We start from the raw sequence: 13307 nt of genomic DNA on the forward strand, positions 1-13307 counted from the left end.
ATATGAACATAAGAATGATTTGAATAATAAGGGTCATGTACATATTGTCGTGTTCACCGAGATCTGGACCCACCAAATGGTACATTTTACCTTTAATAACTATTTAATATATCTTTTTATTTATGTAGACATGAAAATAAACACTAACCCCAACATAATTAAATCAATTCTAGCATCTAAATTGGGTGTACAATTGCAGTTAACATTTCCCCACACAATCGATTACAGATTTTTATAATCAATCATAAAATAGGTAGAGCCAAACCGATCAATTTTCGTTTATAATCGATCTTTGGAACCTCACTAGTTGCTTGCGTAATTCGTTAATTTATAAATGCGACAAATTTTTAACCAAGATAGCCGCCACCATCTAAAATAAATCCCCAGAAAATAAGACGAAACATTAGATAGGAATTGCCACCTTGTAGTTGGAGGCGAAACAATGCACTCCCTGGGCTAAGTGGGAGTGACTGTCCTTCTATAGACGAGACACTAGATACAGATCCATGCACTCGGACACTGTTTTGTCAAATGCCCATTGGACTCTGCACTGTGCAGAGATATGACCCTGGTCATGTATTACGGTTTTGTCCTTCAGATTTGAGACCCAGACCCATACAATTAAATTATTTGTAACAGGTGTATCGGCAAATCAGCCGAGGTATGTAGAGAAAGAGAAGGCGCTTTTTTCACGAACGCACGCACACGTAAGCGTAGGGCTACAACGATCTACCGATATATCGGGATACGTCATCAACTCGATACGAATCGCTGTACACTTTTGCATATCTCGATATTTGCACATTATTGTTTCCTTGTACCGTATCACAATAAATAACAATGAAAGTGCTAAAACTTAATAAAATTCAAACCTCCTAAACGAAAAACACTGTAACTTTATTAACAAACTATTAAACAGAAATATAACAACGTGAAATTAACACAAATGAGATTAGAAAAAATATTGTTTTTAATGTCGACTCTATTCGTTTGATGTAGTTAAACGTTTGATGCCTATGATCTCAAATTCTGCCGACTTTGATTCTTTGCCGGTAGTCAGTTTCAAAATAATTTGTAAGCCAGTAGGTGATCGACTCATTAGTTTTGGATTAAACAATATTTATTTCCGTTTATATTAACAGATGGGATTGATCAACAGGCCAGCCATTGCACCACAACAGGAAATGTTCCGAATTTTTTTTTTCATTTTCATTTTTATTCGATCTTGCATTCACATATTTAAATACATACAGTACATCTACACAAAACTATGATTGTCACATTAAAACAAAATATATATCCATGAATATTATACAAACTTACAGATATTGCTTGATACATTTATGAAAATAAAGCCTGCTCAATATTTTACCACCTTTTACTTGTTTTAGAAGCCTTTGCCGGAGGGTATAAATATAATGAATATAATTATATTTGTTTATAAAACTTAATATGTTCTAAACATGTTTTCAGATTTGGTAATACGTTTTTCGTTCATTTATAAACACACACACACACACACACACACACACACACACACACACACACACACACACACACACACACACACACATACATATATATATATATATATATATATATATATATATATATATATATATATATATATTGTTTATTAACAATAAACACAAGTTAATAATGTCAGATTTTGGAAAATTAATAAAAATGCCGAACAAAAGAGTATCGGTTCTTATAAGGTATATTCATATTACATTTTGTTTTCAGTGCCTCAAAAAATCCAAACCGAATCTTCAACGTGATGACCAACGAAGCGTGTAAATGTGTGGCTGTTTGGATCAGTTATTCCTAATCGAATCTGCTCCAAGTGCACAATTGATATGTACCCAGAGGGGGTCGGACAAAACAATATCGGCCCCCTCTACCCAATCCCCAAAACTCCTTGTTGCTGGTAGGCATGACGATCATTACGGATGGCAGAGATGGAAGAGGAACATGACAAGAGGACTGGGACGAGAGGATGAACAGATGGAAGGAGTGGAGACATAAAAGGATAACATCAGAAACTTCCGGTCTTACCGCACATGCAAAATTGCATCGAGTCTCCCCGGGGTGTCATGCCACGATCTGAACATATCAGGCCCTTTTAAGGGTCCCTATAGGCAACCTAGGGGGACACATCAACACCAGCTAGGTTCAATTAACGTGCTACTCTCGGCTTACTACTTTCTAAAACTATACGTAGCTCCCTATCTTTATCTTTCGGCTGACCGTTCAAAAATGCGCCTAACTTCCATCATCAAAAATGCGCACCCATTCTCTTTGGCTTAATCCTACGGGACATTCCAAATTCCATAGCACCATACCACCCTCCGCCTGTTACCGGCTCCGGTCGGACTGCTGGTGCTCTCACCTGCCAGTGCAGGCGGTCCCCCCTCCAACCCACCCCACCCCACCCCTTTTCTGTCCTGGACGGAGGAACAAGCTGGATGTTTTCTAATTGCTCTGATAGATAAAGGGCACAGTTATCCCAAATTATGTCAGCTTAATCAAAGACTGGAAAAATACAAGAACAATACATTTTTTTCTAGCGACTTTCTAGAGAGCTGGTATTTTAGCGAGCGAAGAAAAGTTGTCATTTTTGCTTGGTTTTTTTTCCTCTATAATGATCTGGATATGAAGATACCATTCGCCAGTTTTGAAATACCAATCCTAAATGTTTGTCATGGTCAGTTTCTTTCACAGTAAAGTCTGAGTTCATAATCTTACTTCATTCGTCAGGATTTTCTACAGTAATGTACAGTGAAGTATCATCGGCAAATAATTGTATATTAGAATTTATCCCTTAACTCACCAGTTTTCATTTGTAGCCGAGTTGTGCACGTGACCAGTCATGCCAATCAGGATAGATGGAATACGGATTAATTTGTAGCCGAGTCGTGCACATGACCAGTCATGCCAATCAGGATAGATGGAATACGGATTAATTTGTAGCCGAGTCATGCACATGACCAGTCATGCCAATCAGGATAGATGGAATACGGATTAAGTTGTAGCCGAGTCGTGCACATGACCAGTCATGCCAATCAGGATAACAACATTGTAACCAAATTTGTAACTTTAATTTGTGACAAAAAGTGCCGTAGTACGCAGGGGTACTCGCGGGACAACCACAATATGTTGCGGGCAACCATTCTTTGTCAAACAGTTGCCTCGACGGGCAACCAAGAAAATCATAAAACAAGTAAAATGAAAAACAAAACTTCCCGACACTCGGACAGTCACGGGCAATTCAAAAGTATCGAAACTGATAACTAGACTGACAGGCAATATAAATATCCACCCTAACGCTGCCATCCACTCAGCGTCCACTGTGCATGATTTTGACGAGTTCAATGCAGACAGATACGTTTCAGAATGGTGGCTATTAGCAAAGGGCACAAGACATGTGAAAGGCCACAAACTACACCAACAAGCATCCAGTTCTGAGCTAAAAATTTGGCTAAGGCCAAAAAAATTTAAACAATGTGTGTTTCAGGTTTCATCTCTGGAAAAAATAGGGTACATGTAGGTAGGTAGGAACTTAATATTATAGTAGACGGGGGTCGATATTAAGACACTTTCAAATACGTGACAGAAAGGTAAAATTTTGGTTAGATGATGTTTTGTATTGTTTTTATTAGCTTATTTTGCAAATATTTTGTAATTTAAAAAATAAGAAGAATTTATTTTGATATCCGCTAATCAAGCACCTGTGTTCTCAGTGTGCATATAGGTCACGCTTGACAGTCAGCCGAGACTTGTACGTGTCAAAAGACATTGTTGCAAACCTTAAACAATACGATTACACGCAAGTAAATCTTGATGTAAATTTGTGAGAAAAACCTCCACCACGAAATAGTTGTTCGCATTAATGAATACTTAATTGCTGTTTCGTTTGTTTATTTCCGTTGTCTTTGTTAATTTCTCACTCATGCATTTCGCAATCGCGGGAAAGGAACATGCAGTATTTATACAAATTGTGGTTAAACGTACACTGAATACAATTAGTTTACAATAATCATGATATTTGTTAGATAAAATATTATATAAATTTGTTAGATTTTAAAAAGACCATAAAATCTGAATTCATTATCTTTTTAATCAAAACCTTTTGACGTAAATGGATAGTTGTCATAACATGAAGTCAACATTCTTAAGGCGACGTATTTTACAAGCTGAAATCAACAACAAGCATTTAACACGACGCGGAAATCAACAAAATGGCGCAAATTATGAAATTGTTGGGGTGTGGAATAGATGGGTTATTTTAAAATACAATTAAAAGCAGTTCAAACCAAAATAAAGATTGCTATTTTACAATTGATATACCCGTCGTGGCGCACTGGCTGGAACGAGAAATAGCCCAATCCTAGAACGACCGCGCATCAGGCGAGCACTTTAAGAAAAAGGATCCACTTCACAAAGAGTTTATGTCTCTTTATTCGAGTATTAGTAGAATGCAACAAAAATCACTTACCCGGTAGTGGGTCATTCTTCAGAGTCTCGTTAAGTTTGGCTAAAGTCTCTTTAATGCCGACGTATGATATGAAATTGCCCAGACCCATGGGATATTTGCCGACACCGGGGACAAAGAAAGACTGATAGCGCCAGTGAGAATAGAGGTTGACAGGGACCTTGTACTCCTCAGGGACCACGTTCATCATCCTTAGCTGCTGCACAGGCGCAGACGGGTCCAGCTTCTTTGTTAGCCACATCCTGTCCACGGCAAAACAAAAACAAACATCATGTTTTAATAATACCTTAAATTTAAAAAGAAAATAATTCCGAAATCCCCGTTCCACGAAGCGACCGTAGTGCTAAGATCACCTTAAAGGGACATTCCTGAGTTTGCTGCATTGTAAGATGTTTCCGACTAATAAACTATTTCTACGATTAAACTTACATATTAAATATATTTTCTTGTTTAGAATATCAGTCTGTATATTCAGTGTGTTTCTGGTCGTCTTAATATTTGTAAGAAGCCCAAACTGGATTTTGTCTTCAAATAATTTCATACGTACGAAAAAACAAGTTTGTTGCCATGTTAAGATGTTGCCAACTAACAAGAGACGTTTTAATCACTATAAAGTTTTCCTGTGAAATGTCAGTGGCTGAACATTAAATCTGGATCTGATCGCTCTAGTGATTGTTTTAATCAAACCTCATGTTATTTCCCAATATATTTTTTTTCGTTCATACGAAATTATTGTGAGACCAAATCCAGTTTGGACTACTTACAAACAATATGACGACCAGAAACACATTGAATATATACAGACGCTGATATACTAAGCAAGAAGCTATACTTAGTATGTAATTTTAGTCATGAAAATATTTTATTAATCGGCAACATCTTACAATGGCAGCAAGAGTCTCTTTAAGGTGATAATAGCGCTACGATCGCTTTGTGGAACGAAGCCCAGATCTGTATGACCAACAGTGGCCTGATTCACAAAGTCACAAGTTTTTTGTATGGTCTTTAGTTTTAGTCAAGGGCCCGTGCTTATAAAACTTAAAGTCTAGACTTTAATAAAGTCCAGACTTTATCGTAATGCTATTTGAATGGCGTTGCCATGACGTTAAAGTCTGGACTTTATTAAAGTCTAGACTTTAAGGTTTATAAGCACGGGCCCTGATATGCTATTCTCAACACTTACTAAATGCATTCCAAATTCCTCCCACGTCAAACATACCCCCAACTCCTGTCCCTGACTTAGTCACTGGCGAAGTGAGAGGTTAAGCCTGAGATGGGCGTGCCTGAACCTTCATTGGATGTGGACACGTACAAATTATTATCGCTCCCGCTAATAAAGTCTAACACTTTAACGCCATGGCAACGCCATACACATTATATGCGTGTGATGTTATTAGATATTTGAGTCAAGACCCTAAAGGTTTATAAGCACGAAACCTAGTCTAGGTCGTAATGCCCACAGAGCATGGCTATAGTTACAATATTATCATAATCATGTACGTCACAAAAGATGGAGATGAAATAAGCTATTAATATAAATATATTGTGTTTCTCTATGCATACACATGGAAATTATATGGCTCAGTTTACAGTGAAGACAGGTTTGAATAGGAACTAAATTTAGAATGGGGAAAAAGGGAGAAAAGAAAAAGGGGTGTCCGGTGAGGAAAAACGAGCTGGTTTTAATTATCTAGATATTGTGCTTGTTGGTGATTAAGCAGTGCCTCTCGACTCGTACATCAAAGACCGTGGTATGTGCTGCCCTGCCTTTTGAAAAGTTCAAATAAAAGGTTCCTAGCTGCTAATGGGAAAACGTAGAACGTTTCCTCAAGTACTATGTGTCCGAATGATCACATGTTTGACATCCAATAGCTGATCATTAAATAATGAGTGCACTCTAAAAGTGGTGGTGAAGAATGCAGGTTTGATTTAAATGGCAACCTAAGTCAAACTTGGCAAAACACTCCTTTGACTGCCAATAGCAGTGGTACGATTTTTAAAATGCGTTAACGGTTTTTTCGTTCAAATTAGTATCCAACAGTAATCCTTTCTATTCCTCTATATTTATTTAACAGTCCTTTTATTTGATACACTGACACGCTGTAACATAAATATGCACATGTACCTGGAATAGCAAGAACACTATATAAACACTTGTATTGGAATGTCTTTGTGACAGATATCCATGATGGTGTCTCTTTGTCTTACCTCAGTCCGAGAACGTGGACGTTGAAGCCGTACGCGGACTCGTGTTGGAGCATGCTCTCTAGGTCGATACATGGCCCCTTGTCCACCTTTCTCTCCACCGTCTCACACTTCCACACAGACAGACCAGGGTTCGAGCCCAACCACAGGTTAGCTCCAGCCAAGATGTCGCTGAAACACAAGTGTCTATATTTATAAATATGAACAGTTAAAACCCCAACATATACGATGTCCTTGACTTAAAGTAATAAGCTTTGCGTTGAATGTAAAATAACAAACGTCCATGGTTCACTTTCAGTACAGTACTGCATGACTGGTTGAAATTTCTTTCTTTGGAAAAGAATATATTTTCAGTACACCCGATGTGTTTTAGCTGTTCAAAAACTCAAAATCAATTGGCGCGCGCCAAAATTCAATAACAATTTGCTTTTGCAAAACACTTTCTCATCAATTGTAAGAGCACCATATACATGTGTACTTTTAATATGTTTATAGATGGTAAGACAGGTCACCCCTACACCCTCTTGACACACGCAAACAATGTCAACACAAAAACTAAGTTTAGATACTACAGATTTACGGACACGAATGTATTATTCTATTTCTTACATATCCTCAAAAATCAGGTTTTATGCAAATTTTAACATCTTTTTCGACTAAAACTTATTTACAGCCCTTTCGCTTGTAGCTCACTCATGTTAACTATACGTCACAGTGTAATCGATTTCGACAGTGCATGTTTTTTCATTGGATGTATGGCATTGGTGACCTGGTCATCATTTAGCAGGAGTCAGTCGTATGTCCTGAGATTGTTAACAAACGTACATGTGTTAACACGTATGTGTTATCAAAAATAATGAATGTTCTCACCAACGGGTGTGTACTAATAAATATATAATATTAAAAAAAATAAATTAACTTCCAAAAAGGAATGAGCCGATTGGTTGTACACACACACGTACACAAACACATACACACACAACCCCCACACATACACAAAATAACCCCCCCCCCCCCCCCACACACATACATATATAGCTTAACAGCTTATAATGACTGTTGGTGATGATGGTGATGGTGATGATGATGTTAATGGTGGTGGTGATGATGATGATGATGATGACGACGACGACGACGACGACGATGATGATGTAATATTTAAACTTACCTAAAGTTTTGAAAGGTCGGAGCCGTTCCGCCCACCATGTTCCCCACAGAAAGACATCTGGGCATGATGTCGATATAAACCAAGGGAGGTAACTCCGGCTCGCTATTGTTGACCGACGTCTTGAAGTATCCCATCACTTCCTCGTAGGAAGGTGGCGAAGTTCCCGCCTTACCAGCCTGCACGTCTTCTGGGTGGACGACAACTGGACCAATTACTGCAGCTTCTGCAGCTTTTGACGTCATACTGTCTTTACTGAAATCAACAGATCACATACATTGCATACATGAAGAATTCGGCTTTGCAACGGTATCGGGTTGTAGGAGGCACGACCCAGCCGCCATATGGGCTCATTTGAAACCAATACTGAACAAAGTGTTGCAGGAACACCCACATGTTGATACTGCATACTTCCTCTCAGATGGCCCCACAACCCAATACCGTTGCAAAGCAAATTTCTACCTGTTGAGTACATTACCACACGACTGGGGGATGACTGGGGGTGTCAATTGGTCTTTCTTGGAGGCGGGACACGGGAAGGGGGCCGCGGACGGGATTGGGGGTGCCATTAAACGAAAGGCCGATCGCATAGTAGCACAGGGGAAGGACATTCCCGACGTTATCACCCTCGTGGAAGTGCTGATGTCTGAGAATACAAGTATTTACATACATCACATAACTGACGACGACGTCATCAAAGTGGATGACTTCCTTAATGCCGCACTGCCGCTCCGCACACTGCCTGGAACAATGACCTTTCATCAGCTGATTTCTTTGCAGAGAGGGCAGCTTCTTTCCCGTCGATTGAGTTGTTTTTGTCAGGGGCTACACTGTGGGTGTTTTAAGCTAGTGAAGCATGTATTTTTGCAAGGTGAAAACAGAAATCTGCAAACTAGGCCTACTACTGGTGGTGAGTCCATTCCGTCGACTGAACGAATCAACCAGGAGCCCACACCAGCTCAGGTTGGTCATTACCTCGAAACATGCAGCTGATGCAAAAGTTGTTTCCTCCTTACAAGCAATTCATGAATTTTCCAATGACTTAGTTGGTAAATTCTGCGTCATACAGTATGATGGAAAACCCTATCCAGGCGTCATAGAAGACGTTGATGACGATTCTTGAGGATAGATGCCATGAGCCACGTTGGAAGGCACGGAACAAATCGATTTTTTTGGCCGAAAATAAAAATGACTATGTGTGGTACGAGGAGTCTGACATAGTAACTGTAATTCCTGAACCAACACGAATGAAGGATCGGAAGAACATTTCAAGGTTGACGGGGTCGTATGGGAAGCAGTGACCAAGGCATTAGATGAATGGGTCAGATAGGCTAATCTGGACTGACATGCATGCACGCGTGCGACATCTTATGAGGCATAACTTCAGTGTAGTTTCGAATGCGAAAGTGGTATAAGTATAGCCTACTAAGTGTATAGTTGACCCAGTGTTCACATGGGTTGACTTCGCGGATAGCTTTTTTGCCGCCGGTGGGTTATGATATGGTTTCCTTTGATCGTGGCAGAAATTTTATTCTGGTTGATGTTCGTTATTGTTCAGTTCATCGATTTAGTGTTAAATGATTTCTTTTCATGTTCGAGTTTTATACATTCAAAGTCTTTATTCTGTATTACCTACTGAGGATTCGGCTTCATGCCGCACACTGATTTCCACGTTCTATGCCTAACCATGATAACCATAGCTCTTAGATACTGGTATTGTCAAAGATTTCTGATAGAAACATGGAACTTGCGTGATCTTCAGTAGATAAAAGGTCATAAAATAGTTCAAATCCATATCATATACAGACTATGTAGGCTACATGCTAGTCTTGCATTTTCCGTAATGAATGTGTATACATGTATTGTATGGCGCTTAGAACTGTCTTTTTATCTGTGGTCACTGACTGTTTTGAAGCTAACTATGCCTCCAGATCGTGCGCAACTCAGCTGAGTCCCGGAGTCTAAATATTATTAATTGTCCGAGGTGTCGGCATCGATAGTCCTTCGAATCATTGTGTTTCATAAGGACAGGATAATGTTCAATACCGTACGTTCGCATCTTATTACTGGAATCCATCTCTTTTGGCTGAAATCCTGTAAAGTGCAGACTCCGACGGCCATTCGATATATTTCCGTCGTTGGATCACTGTATAAATGTTGACGGTAAAAATTCCCCAGCCATGTCAACCTGTCACATGTCATAGATTGTGGTTTTTAGGTGCACATTCTTGGTAGAAAACATATCTCTAATATGTTAGAAAATTCACCAATTTCGTATGGTCCGCACCACGTCTAGAGTACTGCAGCTTTGATGATTATTCATGCCTGAAACTATGCGTTACGGCGGTGACAGGAATGCTGGTAAATGGGAATCAGGGAGAGGCAGTCGTGGATGCGCAAAAAACGTGCACTGCTGACAGGTATGTAAGGGAGCACCAGTCAGCCCGAAATATCAAATTTTTAGCAGGCGATCCCCAGCCATGTAGGGTAATTGACGTCACCTACTTGAGTTTTGAAGAAACCAAAGAGTTGTGTATTTTGTGTTTACGACACCCCTAAAGCACATGGATTAAGTTGGTAATTCGAATCTGACATGTTGTGTTCATATGAAACCAGCAAAAAAGATTTTCACTAGCAGAAATATATTTTATATGCATTTTCCACAGATAAAAAAAAGATAAAAGATAAAAACTTTATTGCATATAAACATTCCACATACGAAACTGGATGCAAAACATATGCATAAACAAGAAACAAACAAAATGACTAAATAAGGACTAATTATGGGCAATACATGTATAATCGTGAATAAATTTTCATACCGCACCAGCACAGGCTAGATTTTGGTTTTGTACAATATATATAAATTTTTCTTGCATAAATAGGTAATTATGGAAAGTTAGATATGCATATAATTTGACACGTTGACTATTATATTTCTTACATATTGTGATATGATGGTATTCATCTTCAATTACATTGCAGTGGTCACATAAACGTTCTTCCACTGAAGTGAAGGGTTTTGTATGGCGCCAGTCTCTATTTTTAATTTGTGGTCACTGAGACGTAATTTAGTAAAAACTTTACGGTGTTCTGGGTGTATACAGTGTAATAAATATGGCTCTAGTTGAATATTGTGTTTATATAATTTGTACGTTCGCATCTTATTACTGGATCCATCTCTTTTGGCTGGAGCTGTAACAGCAGACACCACGGCCTTCGATATATCCGTCGTGGATCACTGGTTAGGACGGAAAACCCCCAGTCATGTCATGTCATAGGGTTTTCGTGCACATTCGAATGTGTGTTTGTACGAGACTTAGGAAGGTGCCAGGGGGGGGGGGGGGGGGGGGGCAGGTGGGGAGCCGTTCTACAACTTTTACACTGTTTAGAGCAAATATCTAAAAGTGAGGGGGCACATGTCCACCTGTGTCACCAGTGTTTGAAGGGTGGGTATGGTGTGAGAAAAGAGATTTTACTGGGGCGGAAAAGACAAACAGACAGCACAGAGAGAGAGAGAAGAGAGAGAGAGAGAGAGAGAGAGAGAGAGAGAGAGAGAGAGAGAGAGAGAGAGAGAGAGAGAGAGAGAGAGACAAACACGGAGGAGAGGAGCGAGAGAGAGAGAGAGAGGGGGGGGGGGGAGATACACAATTATAAAGATATAGGCCTGTTTACAACTTTACACACAAACACACATGTAAACATACGAATACAGTATATATATTTCGAAACTCGTGTCTGTTTATATTACTTCATTATATTCTCACCTTTGTCACAAGTTTGTGTATTTACAAGATAAATCGTGGGCACGTTAGTAGGCTATACCTGTCCCTTTATTAACGCGGCTATATCTAGGCACATTAGCACGCCATTGCGAAACTCTTCAGTCCAGCTGGTAAACACTGCTTCGCACTGAACCGTAACTCGTGACGGTGATTAACTGTATGGAACTGTGCTAAGCCAATGGACTCCATTTTAAAAGTGACGTTCCAGACTCGTTGTTACTGACAACAACAAACAAAATACACATTGATCGTCATACACAAATTAGACTGTGTATTCTAAAAATAGAGGGGCGGGACGTAGCCCAGTGGTAAAGCGCTCGCTCGATACGCGATCAGTCTGGGATCGATTCCCGTCGATGGGCCCATTGGGCTATTTCTTGTTCCAACCAGTGTACCACGACTGGCATATGAAATGCCGTGGTAGGTACTACCTTGTCTGTGGGATGGTGCATATAAAAGATCCTTTACTGCTAATCGAAAAGAGTAGCCCATGAAGTGACGACAGCGGGTTTCCTCTCTCAGTATCTGTGTGGTCCTTGACAACATAACCGTAAATAAAATATGTGACGCCATATAACCGTAAATAAAATGTATTGAGTGCGTCGTTCAATAAAACATTTCCTTCCTTCCTTCTAAAAATAGCCTCATATTCACCAATAGTTAAAGTTGGTTTTGTTTAACGACACCACTAGAGCATATTGATTTATTAATCATCGGCTATTGTATGTCAAACATTTGCTAAGTTTGGCATAAAGCCGATACATTTCCCATTGGTAGCAAGGACTCTATATATGCTCATTCCACAGAAAGAATAGCACATACCACAGCCTTTGGTATGCCAGTCGTGGAGCACAGGCAGGCGAGAAATAGCCCAGTCGACGGGATTCGTTCCTAGACCCTACCGCACGTCATAGAGAGCTTGACCACCAATAACGGTTGGACCAGGGCAAGGATTAAGCCTTAATACACTTTAAACTATACTAATTATAATAATGCAATTTATTATACACAATGTAGTAAGTGTGTGTGTGTGTGTGTGTGTGTGCGCGCGCGCGTGTGTGTGCGTGTGTGTTTGTATGTGTGTATATATTATATTATATTATGTTATGTTGTTATGCGTGTGTGTTTGTATGTGTGTATATATTATATATTATGTTATGTGTGTGTGTTTGTGTGTGTGTGTGTGTGTGTATGTCAGTGTGTGTGTGTGTGTGTGTGTGTGTGTGTGTGTGTGTGTGTGTGTGTGTGTGTGTGTGTGCATCAAGGAAAATGAGATTGAACAGTAATTCGATTCAAGCACGAAAATAAATATAAAAAACAGTGTGGCGCATACGCGCAGGGAGAAATGTAGGAATGCGTATTTAACGACGCACTCAACACATTTTAATAACTGTTATATGGCGACAGACATATTATGGTTAGGAAACCCTCTGCAGCCTACTCCTTCCGATAAGCAGCAAAAGATCTTTTGTATTCAGCATCCCAAATACATTATAGTATATACCACAGTCGTTGTTACACCAGCTGTACTAGTGAACGAGAAATAGCCTGTTAGGTCCACCGACTAGGATCGATCCTAGACCGACCGCGCATCAGGATTTACCACTGGGCTACGTCCCGTCCCCATGCAAACAGACAATAGTTTTTGAGGGAAGCG

The 13307-nt window shown here is 39.6% G+C and overlaps 1 protein-coding gene across 1 annotated transcript in view; it reads right to left on the minus strand.

Annotated features, from left to right (window-relative positions):
• The window catches only part of LOC121384709, a 38484-nt gene extending 26628 nt beyond the window's left edge, over positions 1-11856 (minus strand). The window contains exons 1-4 of the mRNA XM_041515209.1: positions 11633-11856; positions 7869-8120; positions 6704-6871; positions 4499-4737 (exon numbers count right to left, since the gene is read on the minus strand). Coding sequence (XP_041371143.1) covers positions 4499-4737; positions 6704-6871; positions 7869-8110 — 649 coding nt within the window. The 5' untranslated portion in view covers positions 8111-8120; positions 11633-11856. The remainder of the gene's footprint in view (positions 1-4498; positions 4738-6703; positions 6872-7868; positions 8121-11632) is intronic.
• Between the last annotated feature and the right edge of the window lie 1451 nt (positions 11857-13307).

This window comes from Gigantopelta aegis, chromosome 10 (genome assembly GCF_016097555.1).
Source record: "Gigantopelta aegis isolate Gae_Host chromosome 10, Gae_host_genome, whole genome shotgun sequence".
NCBI classification, from domain to species: Eukaryota; Metazoa; Mollusca; class Gastropoda; order Neomphalida; family Peltospiridae; genus Gigantopelta; species Gigantopelta aegis.